The sequence below is a fragment of the Caloenas nicobarica genome, chromosome 19 (assembly GCF_036013445.1).
Source record: "Caloenas nicobarica isolate bCalNic1 chromosome 19, bCalNic1.hap1, whole genome shotgun sequence".
Taxonomy (NCBI): domain Eukaryota; kingdom Metazoa; phylum Chordata; class Aves; order Columbiformes; family Columbidae; genus Caloenas; species Caloenas nicobarica.
In genome coordinates, this window is record NC_088263.1 from 254831 (window position 1) to 273773 (window position 18943).

At 46.9% G+C, this 18943-nt stretch overlaps 1 protein-coding gene across 1 annotated transcript; it reads left to right on the top strand.

Moving 5' to 3' along the window:
- The first annotated feature begins 7819 nt into the window (after positions 1 to 7819).
- On the top strand, positions 7820 to 8736 carry LOC135996677 (olfactory receptor 14J1-like). The gene is made up of 3 exons (XM_065648845.1): positions 7820 to 8102; positions 8150 to 8397; positions 8506 to 8736. The coding sequence occupies exons 1-3, from the start codon at positions 7820 to 7822 to the stop codon at positions 8734 to 8736; spliced, it is 762 nt and encodes a 253-aa protein (XP_065504917.1).
- Positions 8737 to 18943: the final 10207 nt, after the last annotated feature.

The window sequence follows — 18943 nt, forward strand, 5'->3', positions numbered from 1 at the left end:
GAAGTTTCTGATCCAACCTTTCTCACAGCAGGCTCAGCTATGGAGTCAGACCACATTGCTCAAGGCTTTACCACATGGGGCCTGGGAAACATCCAAGAACAGACAGCACCACAAAACTGGGAAACCTGTTCTGATGCTTCGATGCCCTCATGGAGGAAGGGATTTTCCTTACCTCTGGCCTGAACCTTCCTTATTTAAATATCTGACTATTGTCTGTTATCCTCCCGCCAAGCACCACAGTGCAAAACTGGCTCCACCTTCCTGAAAACCTCCCCGCAGGGACAGAGAAGCTATTACGAGGTTTCACAGACCTTCCCTTCTCCAGGTTGAACAAGGCCCTTTCCCTCAGTTTATCCTCCCAGCAAGTGTCCCAGTCCTTGTAGATCTTAGCAGCCCTCCACTGAGCTCTCTCTCAGTTACCAACATCTTGCAGGGGTTAGTCTATTCCAGGTGCAGGACCTGGCATTTGTCCCTCTTCTCTCTCATGATGTTTCTGACAGGATAGTCCTCCTGCCTATCAGGTTTCCCAATTTAGTGTCAACAAACACTGTGAAAGTTGTCTCCTCAAGGTCATAGAGACATGTTGATCTGCCCAGGTCTCAGCAAAGTCCCCTGTGCTTGCCCACAATGGCCCAGTGTGTCCTAGTGGTCTCTAGGTTGGGCATGAGACCCCTTCACCACTGCTCTCTCAGCCTGACCATCCAACTGGTGTTTTACCCATCTGTTTGTCAACCCATCTGACTGTAATGGACTATTTCGGGTACAAGAATATTGAGGGAGACCATGCCAAGAGTCTTGCTAAAGCTGAGGTAAATGACATCCAGTGTTCTCCTCTCATGCAGAACTGCTGTTACTTCACCATGAGGGCAATCAATCTTGTAAGACATGAATTACCCTTGGTAAGTCCATGCTGACTGCTTTTGGACACGTTCTTCTCTTTTAGGTGCCCAGAAATGTCATCCAAGAGCACTCATTTAAAGGGTCACTTCACCAAAGTGATCTTGTGCAACCTGTGGTTCTCTGTGTGGCACTTCTGGCCGCTTTCAAAGACGGGTGCAACATTAGTTTGTTCTCACTAAGAAGAGACCTCTGCCAATCCTGTGACCACTCAAAAGGGATATTCCAAAGAAATATTGATCTCTTGAAACTTCCTTGTCACTATTCTGCCTGTTATATGGTGTATTTATTTTCTGTAGTCTTTCATATATTTTTGCCTGTCCTTATATAATGACCATTTCTAAAGTAATCTTTTCAGGTGCGGACTCTCTAGACAGATTGGACTCAGCTTGCCAGCTACTGCTTTGAACTTCAGGCAGTTAAAAGCTTTCCTGTCTTCAGTAGTCTGAATGTCTCCTTAACCAACTCCTTAATTACGTTTGTATCTATATTTTTTTGCCTGCTTGCCTGAAACATTTCTCATAAGATTATCCCTTAGTTGAAAGGTGACTTCATTAGAGGAAGCTTGTAATTAACTTATGGTGAAGGAATGTGTTTTATTATTTACGAAATATAATTGTGCTTCACCTTGTTTGTAATTAGGAAAAATCCTTTTGTGCCTGCCTGTGTGTGGCCAGTTCTCTAAGGAGAGTAAGTGAGAGATGGTGCAAAGGAGCTGTAACATCCAGCTACAGTGATGTGTGGAGAAATGTGATGTAAAGAAAAGTGTGACAAGTCCCAGGGGTTCAATGGGAGAAAGGGTAAGGTTGAGCAGGTGAGGAGAAAGGTTGTCCTAACCATGTTGGACCTCAGGGGACTGCTTTTCCTAGCTGTCCAGACCTGCTGAGGAGACATTCTGGATCAATATCAATCAGAGAATGCTGCTATCACCTCTTCTCTGAAGTGAAAAGTAATACAATATGCCCTTCAAAATAAGGAATAATTTTTGTTCGGTGCATCTTGAAATCTTCCTCCTTAGCTACATTATGAAACAGCTCAAAGTAGTTGTAGTGTTTACAGGAAGGGAAATGCTTCATTGGTACTTTCTGTATTTTAATGAGCCCCATGGTGTATTTGGCCCTGAGTCCATCAACCTCAGATATTGAGAGGAGACTGAACAAATTGCTCAAGAAGTTGAAGTCAGAAGCAAAACTTGAAACACTGACCCCACTGAGGGCCACTATTGACAAGCCTCTCCATGGACTCGTTGGAGCAGATACTTGAAGGCTGTGATTGCGGATGGGCAAAGGCACTGTGCAGGTGGCTCTGATGGTGAGGAAATCCTTGGTTTGTTTTACCAGCTTGAAGGCCAAACCCTGACCCAGGCCCTGGGAAGGCAGATCCTGTCTCTCAGGCATGGCTCAGTGCTCTTCCTGGGGCAGTGGAGTGTGAAGGTGAGCAAGGCCAAGTGTAGGAAACCTGTATAACCCCTCCCAGCTTCCCCAAAAAGGGGCAAAGAGGAAACAAAGTCCAGGTCTGCTTTGCCAGCTGTTAGTATGTGTGTACAGATGGCCCATCAGATTTGTGGTGTCCCTGACAACATATGAGTGTCAGGAATTACAAGACACTCCAGATAATAGAAGGAGATACTAGTTTAATGGAATAGCTGTCCAAGAAAGGAATCCCCATGGTTAAAAGCTAAGAAACAGCAAATGAGAATACAAATGAAGCCAAACTCAGGCCAGGGAGGATATCTTGCTGATATCCAAGAAAGTATGAGAAGGCTTTTATTATGTCTCCCCAAAGACTTGTCCTCTCCCAGCTTCGCACCTTTTAAGTAAAGGCAGACTATGGCATCCTGGGTGCATTAGTAGGAATGTGGTCAACCAGGCAAGGGAGTTGTCATCCCCCTTGACTCAGTACTGCCAGCTGGTTGAGGGAGGTGATTCTTCTTCCCTACTCAGCGCTACTACAATTTGTCTTGCTCATTTCCCTCAGGGTTTTGAACCCTACCACCACACCCGCCCTGCAGACAAAGCTATCATTGACGTCTTCCACCAGTCCTACCTTGTCTTCTTATGAAAAATACATCCAGGAGACCATTTCCACCATGTTGGGTCAGGGATTATCTTCTACCTTCCCTTCAATCAAGGCCCTGTAGCAGAGGGCTATGGTCTTCAAAGTCCCCAGTGATTAACAGGGCCTTAAATTGTGATGGTTTCTCAAGGTAAGGGAGACCTCATCCTCTTCGTAACCTTCATCAGGAGGTTCAGTGATCCTGACCAGATCCACACAACAGTATACCTGAGTAGATCCAGGGCTGTGCTCCGTGTATGGCTTGGCCTTCAGGCTGTGTTTTGCTGAGCACACAATTCTGTGGCCTCCAGAATAAACTGGATTGTAACAGAGAAGTCTGCAGGAAGTTCCCACCTGGTACCGATGATTAGGCCAACTGAACGTCCTTACCTTTATACTAGCTGTCAGGAGGAGTCTACACCACTGATGGTAACTGGGCCTGATCATCCAGACAAACTTCCAGGCATATTGTCATCTACATTTTCAGTCTGGATATCACCAATACGGTTATAAGGAGACTATAGGAGACCTGTCAAAGGCCTTGCTAAAGCCCAGGTATGCAACATTCCCTACTTTCTCCTCCCATACAGGTTCAGCACCCTTTTTATTTTCCTTCAAGTGCCCAGAGATGACTGGAAGAGCACTTGCCCCACAACTTTCCCAGGGACTGAGGTGAAGTTGACCAACCTGTAATTCCCTCAGTCTTTCTTCTTGATCTTCTCAAAGATGGGTTTAATAATTTTTTTCAGAGGACCTTGGAACCTCCCTGATACCTACAACTTTTCCAATATGTTTGAGAGAGGTCTCACAGTGACATGAGTCACCTCCACCAGCACCTCTCTGCCCCTTTTGGTAAGCTTTCTCCATATCCTGTACTTCCAGATGAGTTTCCGGGACACAGCAAATGCTGTCCAGGTCCTCTGGGCCTATTCAGAAGAGAACAGCTGGCCAACAACTCTGACAGCCTCTCTGTGCACCTCAAAGCTTTCCTGACCATTTTTCTCAGTGCCCCATTTCTACCCAATCATTCTAGTCCTTAGGCTGTAGGTGAGGGGATTAAGCAGGGATGTGAAGATGGTGTAGAAAAAAGTCTTTGTATACTGTCTCAGGAGTTCTGTTCTGGGCATCCCACCATCAAGGATGAGGGTGCTGTAGAAGGCAGTGGCACTGATGAGGTGAGAGGAGCAGGTGGAGAAGGCCTTCTGCCTGTCTACACAGGGGTGGGGAGCAGTGATGCATTCATAGCATGCCCATGTGAATAGGAAGGGAAGAACTGGCTCTAAAGTGCATGTTATGAAAGCGTGAGTGTCACAGCGTTATTGCAGAAGATCTACAGCTGTGGGGCAAAATCACAGAAGAAGTCATTATCTACAATGAGGCCACAAAACTGTAGCTGGGGCAAGACTGAAGTGATTACACTCAGAACACTCAAAACCCCCCCACTCAATACATGCAAAAGTTCCAGGAAATACTACTGACACTGCTGCGAGCAGAGATGGCACTGTCATCAGTCACAAAGGTGACCAGCCATTCCCGCACCCTGTCGCCATGGGCCACACAGCCCCTGAGTTGGGGATTTTGCTCTGTAGAACAAGTGGGCTGTGGTGCCTGGGCCATGGTGACTCTGAAGGGCCATACTGGTCAGGCTGGGAGGCAGATCCAGCTGATGGTGGTCACTGTCACTGGCCGCCTCCCACACCTGCTCTTAGGTGGCCATGGAGGGTGCTCAGAGGTGCCCTGCCTTATTCACCATCTGTCTGGGTGCTGGCCACCAACAAGAAAAAACTGAACAACCATCCCAAAGTCCTTCAAAAGCCACACTGGGACCCTGATCTCATCACACTGAGCCCACAGAGAAATAAAGCAATGAACCTCTTCAGAGTCTATTCCTCAGTCATGTTCCTGAGACAAACTTTGGAAGAAGACCCAAGACTTCAGGCACTATAGTAAGGAGATCCCCTTGCTGATGGAGATGCTGTTATGGAGGCCAGGTCTGTCACAGAACGCCCATTGCCTGTCCCTGCCTGCAGTCACAGCACTGCCACGCCATAGGACTGTAGCCAAGCCTCAGGAGCGCTCAGGCTTTATACCAACACAAAGGCTCAGAAGGAGAGTGGGGAAGTGGAAGAAGAACAGCTCTGGAAACAAAAATGCTGGTGCTCCCATGCAGAGCTGCTGTGTTGAGACTCCATTTTTCCCTCCACCTCTGCAATGAGGCACTTTGTGTTCATTTCCACAAAGGTCTCAGAGGAAGAATCTCAGACAAACAATTCACTGCAGGGTCCATTATTTTGTTTAAATACACAGAGAGCATGGCTTCTCATTTGCACAGTCTATGAATCAAACTATAAAGGTGAATATAAAAGGTGAATTAGAAGCAAGATGAAAAATGACATTTCTATGTGGGCAATATTACCATAGTTAAAAAAACAAGCCTCCCCAAAATCTAAAAAAACATCAATAACACCAAAGAGTACAAAAGAGAGGCTGAACATGTCATGAGTTGTATCGTGGCTAATATGCAGAAGAGGGGCAATTTATTGCTTTTGAAAAGCATCCAGTCATTAGTTTCCTCAGAGCATCCTGGAGCTCCTGGTTCCTCATGCTGTAGATGAGGTGGTTCACTGCTGGAGGAACCATGGAATATAGAAATGACAACACCAGAACCAGAGATGGGGACGAGATGGATGAGGGCTTGAGGTAGGCAAACATGGCAGTGCTGACAAACAAGGAGACCATGGCCAGGTGAAGGAGGCACATGGAAAAGGCTTTGAAAGATCTGCACATAAGACACCACAATGAAAACAAAACAACCAAAAGCTACTAAGACAGCAACCATGAGAAGCCCAGTTTCCCTGAGGTAGGCATCTGAGCAGGAGAGCTTGAGGACCTGGGGGAATTCACAGAAGAACTGGTCTACATTATTACCATGGCAGAATGGTAGTGAAAATGTTTTGGCTGTGTTCAGCACAGCACAGAGAAACCCACTGCCCCTGGCAGCTGCTGCCATGTGGACACAAGCTCTGCTTCCCAGGAGGGTCCTGTAGTGCAGGGGTTTGCAGATGGCAACGTAACAGTCGTAGGACATGACTGTGAGAAGAGAAAACTCTGATCCAAACGATAAGGTAAACAGGAAGACATGGGCAGTACATCCTGCATAGTAAATTGTGCTGGCGTCCCAGAGGAAATTGGCCATGGATTTGCGGACAGTGGTGGAGATGGAGCCCAGGTCAAGGAGGAAGAAGTACATGAGAATGTGGAGCTGCTGGTCACAGGCTATGGTGGTGATGATGAGGCCACTGCCCAGGAGGGCAGCCAGGTAGATGTCCAGGAAGAGCCAGAAGTGCAAGAGCTGCAGCTCCTGTGTGTCTGTGAATGCCAGAAGGAGGAACTGGGTGATGGAGCTGCTGTTGGACATCTGCTGCCTCTGAGCCTGGGGGACTGTCCAGGGAGGAAAAATGAAAGAGAAGGTTAGGGGAGACTTTTCTGAGAAAAATCAAAGGCCCAGAGCTTGCGGTCTGGACGGACCAGTACATGACATAACGCCTTGTGATTATGTGTATGTAAAGTCCTTTACAGACTCACCCCTGGAATCGAAGTGGGAGGGTCCATTTCAAGTGCTGCTGATGTTCCACACAGTAATCAATATCAAAGAATAGACCTCATGGATCCATCACACCAGAGTAAAGAAAATCCCTAAACCACAATGAAAGTCAGCCCCTATGGGACCATTAAGGCTTCACCTTCAGCAAAGAAAATATTGATCTGTTCTATTTTTGTAAGATTTTGTATCACACAAACCCATGCTTGGGAACAGAACACGTTTATTGCAGTCACTACTAAATTTATGCGATTCTTTGGTATGTGCAGCTCTCCCCAGAGGTAACTTAGAGTATCCACTTCACGGGATAATGGCATCTCAAATAAATGTGACACACATCTGGCCCTATTCAAATAAGAAAGCGTACAGAGAGTGGCACGGAGCTGCCCCTGGGCAGTGCTCCGCTGCTGGGAGGTGTCTGCAGGGCAGAGCTGAGCACACAGCAGGTTGGATGGGGTCTGTGACACTGGCAGGAAGGAGACCTGGGGACAGGGAAACAGCTCCCTAGCAGATCAGGGAGTGTTCAGGAGCTCTTTTGGTCCTTCTCCAAAGATGTCTGCTGGGCAATGATCTGACTCTCCCTTTAGGACATCCCATCTTCAGGAGCCCTGACTCTGCTCTGCCTGTCGTCCTGGGCTCTCGAGCTGCTCCCAGAAAGGCCCAGCTCTCCTGTAGGATCCCCGGGAGTGCTGAGCCTTTCTTTGCGGGGTCACACTCTCCTCTCAGAGTCCTTTGCTTCTCTCGGTGAGGGGTCATGTCCTGCTTTCTCCATCACATCTCCACCTCTGGGTTGGGAGAGAGAAGAGTTTGCAGATCTGCCCTTTTAAATATTGCTCCTCTGCTCCCATTCAAGTTCAGTTGTTTGACATTTTTGAAAGAGTAATTTCTGTGTGAAGTCATCTTCAAGGCAACGGAAGTGAAAGCACAGGGCAGATGAGTTAGAGACTGATGGACACTGCTGCTCTCCTGACTCTGCACTAAGCTACAGAGAGCTAAGCCCTTTCACCTGTCTCAAGACCATTCACATTCTTCACATTTTCAGTCATAAAAATGAGTTTTTCTAATTCTCACCAGCTGCGATGGAGGAAAATAAAAAAGCACAGACAAAATCATTATAAAGACATGCTAGGACTCTGCAGCTGATGCTCTTGAGATTCATGAGTGCAGATATTGAACTTTTCCATTAAAGGCTGATTACGTCTGGCTTTGCTCAGAGAAGTCTGTCCCAATGTTAAGTTTTTGTTTCCATTTTTGAACAGACCAACCATGCCAAGAAACAGCAACAGCAGCTCCATCACCCAGTTCCTCCTCCTGGCATTCACGGACACACGGGAGCTGCAGCTCTTGCACTTCTGGCTCTTCCTGGGCATCCACCTGGCTGCCTTCCTGGGCAACGGCCTCATCATCACCACCATAGCCTGTGACCAGCACCTCCACACCGCCATGTACTTCTTCCTCTTCAAACTCTCCCTCCTTGACCTGGGCTCCATCTCAACTACTGTCCCAAAATCTATGGCCATTTCTTTTTGGGACACCAGGGTCATGTCCTGTTCGGGATATGCTGCACAATCCTTTTGTTTTTCTTCTTCCTTGGAGCAGAGTGTTCCCTTCTCACCATCATGGTCTATGACCGCTACGTTGCCATCTGCAAACCCCTGCACTACGGGACCTTCCTGGGCAGCAGACCTTGTGCAGCTGCCCGGGCCAGTGGGTTTCTCACTGCTCTGCTGCACACGGCCAATACATTTTCACTGCCACTCTGCAAGGGCAATGCTGTGGACCAGTTCTTCTGTGAACTTCCCCAGACCCTCAAGCTCTCATGCTCAGATGCCTACCTCAGGGAAGTTGGTCTCATGACATTTAGTGCTTTTGTATTTTGGTGGTGTTTTGTTTTCATTGTGCTGTCCTGTATGCAGATCTTAAGGGCCATGCTGAAATTCCCCTCTGAGCAGGGACGGCACAAAGCCTTTTCCATGTGCCTCCCTCACCTGGCTGTGGTCTCCCTGTTTATCAGTACCGGCATATTTGCTCACTGGAAGCCCCCTTCCATCTCGTCCCCATCCCTGGACCTGGTGGTGTCTGTTCTGTACTCAGTGGTACCTCCAACAGTGAACTCCCTCATCTACAGCATGAGGAACAAGGAAATAAATGATGTCCTGTGGAAACGATTATGTGCTTATTGAGAATATAGGGTGCCCATTATGCCACTAGAGCTCCCACTGTGTCTCAGAAAAACCCAGAACTAACTTTTCTTCATATAAGTCTTTTGTTTTCATTAATGCGTTTTTTTTTTTTTACTTTTTGTTTGTTTGTTTGTTTGTTGGTTGTTTGGTTTTAAACCTGTGATATTATTATTCTTTGTCTCCTACCTGTTTTTTCAGGACCCAAAGACCCCATGTGCACATGGATCTGGGTTCCCTGTTTAGATAAACTCACTGAAGAAACCACGAAAGAATGATTTCTCTTAGCTCCCATCTCTACACATGTCCTGCTGGGGGAGCAGCCCCAGCTTGCAGGAGGAGAATGTGTATGAATTGTGGTTGAAGAAATACCTACCTTAGCCTGTGCTTTCATTGCTAGTACTCTGTCTAGCAAGCTGTGTATTTATCTCCCTGAACTCCAGGTGTTTCTACCTGTCCTTATTCAGCTCACCATGTCTGAAGTCATATCTTCAGAAGCCTGTCTGGGCATTTGCACTTTCCATTGTTCTCTGGGGGTTTTTTCTCCTCTTACTCTTTGGACATTCAGAGTCGTCTCACCTCTCACCCTGCTTTGAGCTTTGGGGAGGTAAAGCTGAATTGTCTTTCAGCAGTATCTCTCATAGTCGCTGTAGGTGACTCTTCAGTTGTGGTAATGGGTGTCACTGAGAGTTGTTTAAATGCACTACAGCAGAGAAATGCATTTTATTGTTCATTCATTTCTATTCTGTTTTCTATTTACTTTTTTTTTCCTTTCCTCCAATTAAAAAAAAATCACATCTGAAAAAATATCACCTCTGTGCTTGTTATTACTCAGTTCTCTAAGGAAAGCTGGTAGAAATTTCTGTAATGAAGCTGTAACAATCAGATGCAAACTTCAGTGGAAAAGCCTGATGTAAAGAAAAGTGATGTAACCCTCAGGGAGCCAATGAGCAAAACAGGGAGGTTGGAGAGGTGAGAAGCAAGGTTGTCCATCCTGTGTCTAGCCTCAAGGGACTGCTTTTCCTACCTGTCCACACCTCCTTAGGAGGCACTGCATCAGTAGCCATGGGAGAATTCTTTTATCTGTTCTTCAAAATGCTCATTGAAAATGTCATCTTTACCTGCCCTCCTGAAACCTCTCTAATTAGCTCTACAAGTCCTCGATACTTAAATGATGGAAAAGACATGGCTTGTTAGGGATGTTGGCTTTTTAATGAGCCCATGGTGTATTTGAGGCTGAGTCCATGAACCTCAGGTTCTGAAGAAACCTCTCAAGGAGCCAAAGGCAAAAGCAAAACCCCAAAGTTCCTTGAAGCATTAAAAGGTCACACTGAGGGCTGTTACTGACAAAGCCTCCTCAGGGACTTGTTAGAGCAGATAATTGGAGGCTGATGACAGCCACCCTGTGCAGGTGGCTCTGATGTTCAGAAACTCCTTGGTTTGCTTTCTGAAGGAGAAAGGAGAAACCACGACATCCAGGCAATGGGAAGGGGGATCCTGTCCCTCACACACGGCTCAGGGCTCTTCCTGGGACTGTGGGATGTGGGTGTGCAAGACCAAGGGAAGGACAACACCGGTACAACTTCCAGCTTCCCCATGGGGCTGCAAGGAGGCAACAAGGCCCCAGTGCCAGGAGGACAACATGTCTTCTCCTAGGCTTCAGGGGCAGAGACAACTGCCATGGCCAAGGGGACAAAGACCTGGGTTCTCTTGGTGCCTTCCAGCCTTGCCAGCACCCTTTGCCATCTCCATCACAGGCTGTTCTACATGGTCCTCCACCTGCCCCTCTTTCCCTGCAGGCTGTAGACACCCATCTCACTTCCCCACCCTGCTCTCACCCCAGCATTTCTGTACCTTCACTGATGTGTCTGCACTCTCACTGGCTGTTCTTAGAAACACAAACCATGGGCTGATCTCGAGTCCTTCTGGGTGACCTCTTGCGCCACAGCACTGCCCTTCCAATGACATCTCTTCCTCCTGATATCCTGTCTTCACCTTCCACGTTTCACTTGGTGACCTTTTTTTTCCCTCTCCTGCTTTTTCCCACTACCAAGGAAAGCTTGACCATTTCAGAAACTGCCCTTCAAGCATGGAACCCAACCCATTAGGCTTCTTGTGGTCTTTCAACTGGCCAGAGAGAAGGAACCTTACCGTGATCTTCTAAGTCCCATGACTGCTGCTGGCCTTTCAGCTTCTCTGATACACATGACCATGTGCCTGCTGCTGTCCTATCATGTACTCAGGCAGAATGGACATGACAACCCATCTCCAAGACCTATTCCTGGATAGGACCTGTGGGCACTTTGGCAGAGGTTCTTTCCCAACCATGTCCATGCTGCTGGCCTGTCACCTCCTGAGACAGAACTGACTTCACAGTCCCCTTCACAGCCACATGGGTCTTACTGGATTATGAGTTTCTGAGACACAACTGACCTCATAATACCATACCCATCCACCACCCTCCTTATGGTCCAGGACCTGACCAGATAAAAGTAAGCTTGTTTTATCAAATTGATCAAATCTATTTCCTACTAATGATTTGAGTGAAACTCCTGTTTATGTTGACACAATTTGCTTACCTCCTCTACCTCTTTATTTACTTTTTTTCTTCTCCCTCCAGCTATTCTACCTTCAAAAAACTCTACAAGGGAAAGGTTCATTGAATCACAGAGTAACTTAGGTTTGAAGAGAGCCCTGGACATCATCTTGTCTGACTCTCCTGCTCAAGGCAGGGTGAACCAGATGACATTGTTCAAGGCCTCTGCCCAGCACTGCATCATCCACAAAGGTGCTGAAAGTTCTCTGTGTCACATCATACAGGAGGAGAATAAAGATGTTCAACCATGTTGGCCCATATGCTGGTCACTGAGATATGCCACTGGTAACTGGCTGCATGAAGGACTTTGTATCACTGATGATATTTGGGCTTGATCGTTCAGCCAGCTTCCCACCCAGCATCCACTTCTTCAGTCCAGACAGCACCAATCTCTGGTTAGAAGGACACCATGGGGGAACATGTCTGAGGCCTTACAAATTTCCATATACACAACATGTGTTTCTTTCCCTTGTCTGTTTTGGTTGAGCAATCCCTTTCTTGTCCGTCAAGTGCCTGGGAATGGCTGCAGAAGGAAATGTCCCCTTCCCAGGGACAGAGGCAGGCTGACCAGCTTGTAATTCTCCCAAATCTCTTTCCTGACTTTCCTGAAGATGGGTTTGACATCTGCCTTTTTCAAGGACCTCAGATCCTCTCTGATTTTTCTGTCACTTGTGAGAGGACAATCTGCAATCACAGGCAAGGGTAACATAGCAGACAGGAGCACTTGCAATGAGCCTGTCCAAGGCAGCTGAGATGAATCTCACTGGGCCAGTGGGATTTGTTCCTTGAGCCACACACAAAAATGTTGGGTTCTGTCAGGCGTCCTCATCTGAGCTGGCCTCGTGGACTCCTTATGCACCCAGGGATGTTCAGAGACAGAATCTTTCCCTTTTACACACAGAGGCAGGAGTCACAGTGTCTCTCTGGCCTCCTCTTGCCACTCCCAAAGGATTGGAGGCACCTCAGCCTTGTGGTGTGTCCCCCTGCTCTGCACTCATCTGAGATGTCTCATGTAATGAGGAATGGACACAGGGATCTCAATTCTGGGAAGCACATCCCAGTGCTGCATTCAAGTGCTTTCCCATGGGATGTTGCTCCCAACATGAAGTGACCTTGAGACACTATCTTTCTCACTGGCCTTCATGGAACCTCCAAGAACAGCCTATGGTGTTTGTGCTGGTTTGACTGAAAATAAGTTAATTTTCTTCATGCAACCCTTCTTTTTCATAGCTAGCACAGTAATTATTTGGACTTAGTTTGAAAACGAGATAACACCCCAGCACAGAGTTAATGTTTTTAATTGCTCTGGTCTGAGAGCCAAGGACATTCTGAATGCTCTGCCCACAGGTGTGAGGCATTGAGGAAGGGGGGCGTGGATGGGGCAGAGCTTGACTGGCATCCAGACTGATCAATGAGAGTATTCCATCCCATTAGCGTCATGCTTCATATTTAAGGAGAGTCAACATCTTCCGGTCTCACTGTCTCTCAGGCGTTCTTGCTCTTGCTTGCTCTCGGGCGTTTTCTCTCTCGTGTGCGTTATTTCTTCACGCTTTTTGTTGGAACCAGGGGAGTTCAGTTCAGGACATTTAGTTTGGCCTTTTGCCGTTTTGCAGAAGCCTCTGAGCCTTTCTACCTTATTTTCGTCTTTTTTTTTCTCTCCGGGGTTGGCTGTTCAGGACCAGGGTGCTGTATCCTGGGACTGGCTGTTCAGTGTGGATGGAGTTCGTGAAGAATTGAGTATCTTTTATTTTATATTCTATTTCTACTTTATAAATATATATTCTCTTGTAGTGTATTAGTATTTTGTTATTTTATTAAACTGTGTTTATCTCAATCCAAGTTTCTCCCTTGCCTTTCGATTCTCTCCCCTATTAGGGAAGGGAGGGAGTGATTGAGTGGCTATTGTGGTTGTATTGCTTAAACCATGACAGGCTTGTGTGGCGCCCAACGTGGGGCTCAAAAAAACGCTAAAATTTGGCACTAAAAAGGGGTAAAATTTGGAGATTTTGGTGTTCTTACTGCTGTGACGCAGATTCAATTTTCTTGGCATGGTGCTAACTCATAGGGTTGAGATACCCACATGTCCATGTGCTTGGGACATCATCTGGTAGTATTAAAGCAGATTGAATTATATTGGTTTAAAGATGCTGTGGCAGAAGTTGTGTCAGTTACTCTCTAAAGTGTGTTTTGCAGTACCTTATTTGTGTTGGGCATTATTTCACTAATAGGTTCACGCTTTCTATCATGTCCAGCAACTGGTCTATGGTGATGATGTTGCTGTGTGGTTTGGCACTGGTTTATTTTATTATACTCCAACCAGTAATGAATTTATATTCATTACTGTTGTATTTAGAGAAACCTCCAGTAGAGATTAAAGAGAAATACACCTATGTGTTTTCAAATTGGACAAGGCAATCTTTAGAAAAGCTAACTAACACCCCCTTTCCTTTTACATTAGGACAGATTATGGATGTTTTTGAGAATTTTGAGTATCCTTGGGGATTCAATCGTACCCTGTTGGTATTGTCAGGTCTGCTGAATGTGTCTCAGTTCGTGCTAGTGATAAGAGAGATGAGGCTAAATAAGAGGACTCCTAAGGTAGCTGCTACAGCCACTGCTCCACCCCTCCGCCCCCCGGGCAAAGCAACCCAGGCCACTGCTCCAGCCCCCGCAGCTGCTGTCCCCCAAACACCAGGCACTGTGCTTCTCCAGCCTCAGCGACTGACAAGGCAGCTCCAGCTCCTACACAGAGCAAAGCAGCCAAGGCCATCACCCCCCCGACTGCGGGCATTGCCATTTCTCCAGCCTCAGTGACTGATAAAGCAGCTACTGCACCCCCCCACACTGGGCACTGCTGCTGCTGAAATCTCCACAATAGTCACTGTAACTATGCCAATGCAGTAACAGTCATTTAGACTCTGGAAATAAATCAAGAGATAGAGAGCCCATGTCAGCATCAGTTGCCACTTGTAAGAGAATCAAAAGAAAGACTACTTGTGCTGCAGATGATGGCCAAGGGGCATCATCAACACAAGGAGGACAGGAAGTGATAACCACTTGATCCTTTTCTCCAGGTGAGCTGAGAGATATGCAAAAAGATTTCAGTCGTCTTGAAGGTGAGAATGTTGTAACCTGTCTGCTCTGATGCTGGAATAACAGAGCTGATGGTCTAGAACTAGAAGGTAGGGAAGTCAGGCAGCTGGGATCTCTGTCAGGGGATGCCACCCTTGATAGGGCAATTGCAATTCCACCCTCTGGAGTGGACTCCTGACAGACATGAAGGCAAGGTTTCCCTTCAAGCAAGATGTTGTTTGTAATCCAGGGAAATGGAATACTATCAAGAGAGGTGTCCAGTTCCTGAGAGAACTGACCATGCGGGAGATTATTTATTTTGAGCCGAACAGTCAGGAGGGGACAGATCCAGATAGAATCCTTTGTACACGACCTATGTGGTGCAGGTTTGTACAAAGCGCACCACCAGCATATGCTAAGTCATTGGCATCAATGACCTGGACACCTACAGTTTGATAAAACATGACTGAAGTGATTAACCAGCTTCAGGACTTTGAGGTCAGCCTTGCTGCCTCTTTATAGGCTTGTGTCTCGACTGTGGAGAAACTGTGTGAAAAATCTGATGACTGGTTTGAAAAGCTGTTGCAAGAAATCGAAGCACTCAGAGAAGACAGGTTCCATTCACGACCTGTACAAACCTATGTTTCAGCTATTAGGAGAAGGTGTTTCCAATCTCAAGAGAGAGGACAGAAGAAGTACATGAAGAGAGGCACACTGTGGTTTTGCCTATGTAATCAGGGAGAAGACATGAGGAGGTGGGATGGAAAACCTATCTCAGAACTTCAAGAATGAGTACGTGAGTTAAAAGGAAAAACTCCTAGGAAAATGGCTGCTCCTGTTTCCAGAATTGGTAGAAGAGATTCCCATCCTCTTGAAGGAACCTCTGACTCGTACCCATCGACTGTGCTTAACACAAATTAGAGGGGCCCTGCCTCCAGCCAGGTGGAGGAAAGGGACAACAGAGTTTACTGGACTGTACAGATACGATGGTCTGGTACAACAGACCCCCAGGAGTACAAAGCTTTGGTAGACACTGATGCTCAATGGATGATAATCCCATCAAACTATAAAGGAATATAATCCATCAGTATTTCTGGAGTGACTGGGGGATCCCAGGAACTGACTGTAGTACAGGCTGAAATGAGCCTAACTGGGAAAAACTGGAAAAGCATCCCATTGTGACTGGCCCAGATGCTCCGTGCATCCTTGGTAGAGACTATATCAGGAGAGGGTATTTTAAGGACCCAAAAGGGTATTAGTGGGCATTTGGCATAGCAGCGGTGGACACTGAGAATATTGAACAGCTGTCTGCTTTGTCTGGTCTCTCAGACGACCTTTCTGTTGCGGGATTGCTGAGGGTTGATGACCAGCAGGTGCCAATTGCTACCACGACCGTGCATCGCTGACGATATCGCACCAACCAAGACTCTTGGATTCCTATCAAGAAGTTGATTTGTCAACTAGAAGGCCAGGGTGTGATCAGTAAGACTCACTCACCTTTTAACAGCCCAATTTGTCCAGTGCATAAGTCTAGTGGAGAGTGGAGACTAACAGTAGACTATTGTGGCCTGAATGAAGTTACGCCACCATTGAGTGCTGCTGTGCCTGACATATTAGAACTGCAATTTGACCTGGAGTCAAAGGCAGGTCAGTGGTATGCCACAATAGACATTGCTAATGTGTTTTTCTCTATTCCTTTAGCAGCAGAGTGCAGGCCACAGTTTGCTTTCACCTGGAGGGGCATCCAGTGCATGTGGAATCACTTGCCCCAGGGGTGGAAACACAGTCCTACCATCTGCCATGGACTGATTCAAACCATGCTGGAACAAGGTAAAGCTCCAGAACACTTGCAATATATTGATGACATCATCATATGGGGCAACACTGCAGAAGAAGTCTTTGAGAAAGGTGAGAGAATAATTCAGATTCTTTTGAATGCCGGTTTTACCATAAAATGGAGCAAGGTCAAGGGACCTGCACGAGAGATCCAGTTTTTAGCAATAAAATGGCATGATGGACGATGTCAGATCCCAATGGATGTGATCAACAAAATTGCAGCTATGTCTCCACCTACTAATAAAAAGGAGACACAAACTTTCTTGGGCGTTGTAGGTTTTTGGAGAATGCATATTCCTGACTACAGTCAAATTGTGAGCCGTCTCTATTGAGTGACCCAGAAAAAGAACCATTTTGAGTGGGGTCCTGAACAATGACAAGACCTTGACCGAATTAAGCATGAGATAACTCACGCAGTAGCCCTTGAGCTAGTCCGGACAGGACTAGATGTTAAAAATGTGCTCTACACTGCAACCGGAGTTAATGGCCCCACCTGGAGCCTCTGGCTGAAAGCATCAGGAGAAACTTGAGGTCAGCCCTTAGGTTTTTGGAGTCGAGGATACAAAGGATCCAAGGCCAACTATACTTCAACTGAAAAAGAGATACTAGCAGCATATGAAGGGATCTGAGCTGCTTCAGAAGTGATTGGTACTGAAGCACAGCTTCTCCTGGCACTTCAATGGCTGGTGCTGGGCTGGATGTTCAAAGGGAAGGTTCCCTCTACGCATCATGCAACTGGTGCTACATGGAGTAAGTGGATTGCACTGATCACACAACGAGCTTGAATAGGGGCTCTCAATCGCTCAGGGATCTTAGAAGTGGTTACAGATTGGCCAGAAAGTAAAGATTCTGGGATATCACCAGGTGAGGAGGAAGTAACGTGCTGAAGAAACCCTAAAGTATAATAAACTATCAGAGAATGAAAAGTGATATGCCCTGTCCACAGATGGATCCTGCCATCTTGTAGGAAAACATCAAAGGTGGAAAGCTGCTGTGTGGACTCCCACACGACGAGTCACAGAAACCACTGAAGGATAAGGTGAATCTAGTCAATTTGCAGTAGTGAAAGCCATCCAGCTGGCTTTGGACATTGCTGAACAAGAAAAGTGGCCAGTACTTTATACTGACTCATGGATGGTAGCAAGTGCCCTGTGGGGGTGGTTACAGCAATGAAAGAGGAGCAACTAGCAACGCAGAGGTAAACCCATTTGGGCTGCCACACTGTGGCAAGACATTGCTGCTCCGCTAGAGAGCCTGCCTGTAAAAGTGTGCTCATGTGCCTAAAAGTCGAGCCACTGAGGAACATCGAAACAACCAACAAGTGGATCAAGCTGCTAAGATTAAAGTCGCTGAGGTGGATTTGGACTGGCAACATAAAGGTGAACTTTTCCTAGCTTAGTGGGCCCATGATGCTTCAGGGCATTAAGGAAGCGATGCAATATATAAATGGGCTTGTGATTGAGGGGTGGACTTGACTAGGACGCTGTTTCACAGGTTATCTGTGAATGTGAAACCTGCACCAAAATCAAACAAGCCAAATGATTAAAGCCTGAATGGTATGGGGGCTGATGTTTAAAATGTAAGTATGGAGAGGCTCGGCAGATTGATTATGTTATAATTCCACAAACTCATCAAAGTAAGCGCTGTGTACTTACAATGGTGGAAGCAACCACCAGATGGCTGGAAACATATGCTGTACCCCATGCCACTGCCCAGAACACTGTCTTGTGCCTTGAAAAGCAAGTCTTTGGCAACGCGGCATGCCAGAAAGAATTGAGTCAGATAATGGGACTCATTTCAAAAACAGTCTTATAGACAATTGGGCCTCTGGGAAAACTGAAAGGTACAATGGGCTGTTAAAAACTACACTAAAGGCAATGGGTGGCAGAACCTTCAAAAACTGGGATTCACGTTTAGCAAAAGCCACTTGGTCAATCAACACTAGAGGAACCTGGAGGAGAATGACCAGTGAGGGGGTCATTGGAACTAACACAGTCCTTACCAGTCTATGGGACCAGGGGGGAGCATCCCAGGGAGCTGAGACAGCAGGATGATGTCACAGTGAGGCCACTGTCCACCATCTTTGAAAGGTCATTGTAAGAGTCGGTCCAAATAACAGTTTCTGCCTGAACATCGCCATAATGGACTTGGAGAACAGACAATGACTTGGAGAGAGTCCTAAAGAAAGGAATTGTGTTGTGCAGGTCACTCCGACCCAGCGGCTACAGGTAACAATGGCTGCTGTATGGACTCCACCTGCTGCCTGAGCCAAACTTGCCCCCACCTCCTGAGAGGAATTGTGTTACGAAGGCATCTCTGACCTGGGGACAATAACTGCTGTCCAGAAGATGGATTTTCACCTGTTGCTTGAGCCAGACCTGGCCCCCACCTCCTCCCTGTAACAAAGGCCAACAAAGAAGAACATGCACAGAGGCTCACCAAGGGTCTTGAGGTCACCCAACGGACCAGCAAGAGACCCCTGGACCGAGGTGACGCAGACACAGACGGGTTCTGGCAAGCGAAATGAGGACTCTTTGGGCCTGCGCAGTTAAGCCTGGATTGCGCAACAAAGGTGGAGATTGGCCTCCATCTATGGGAGTGAAGGGGGGTGAAGAAGCATAAAAGACAATTCCCGACGGGACATCATTGAGATCTCCCCACCGAAGGATCCCAGATCCTGACGGAGGATCAGCAGGACTCTTCTCA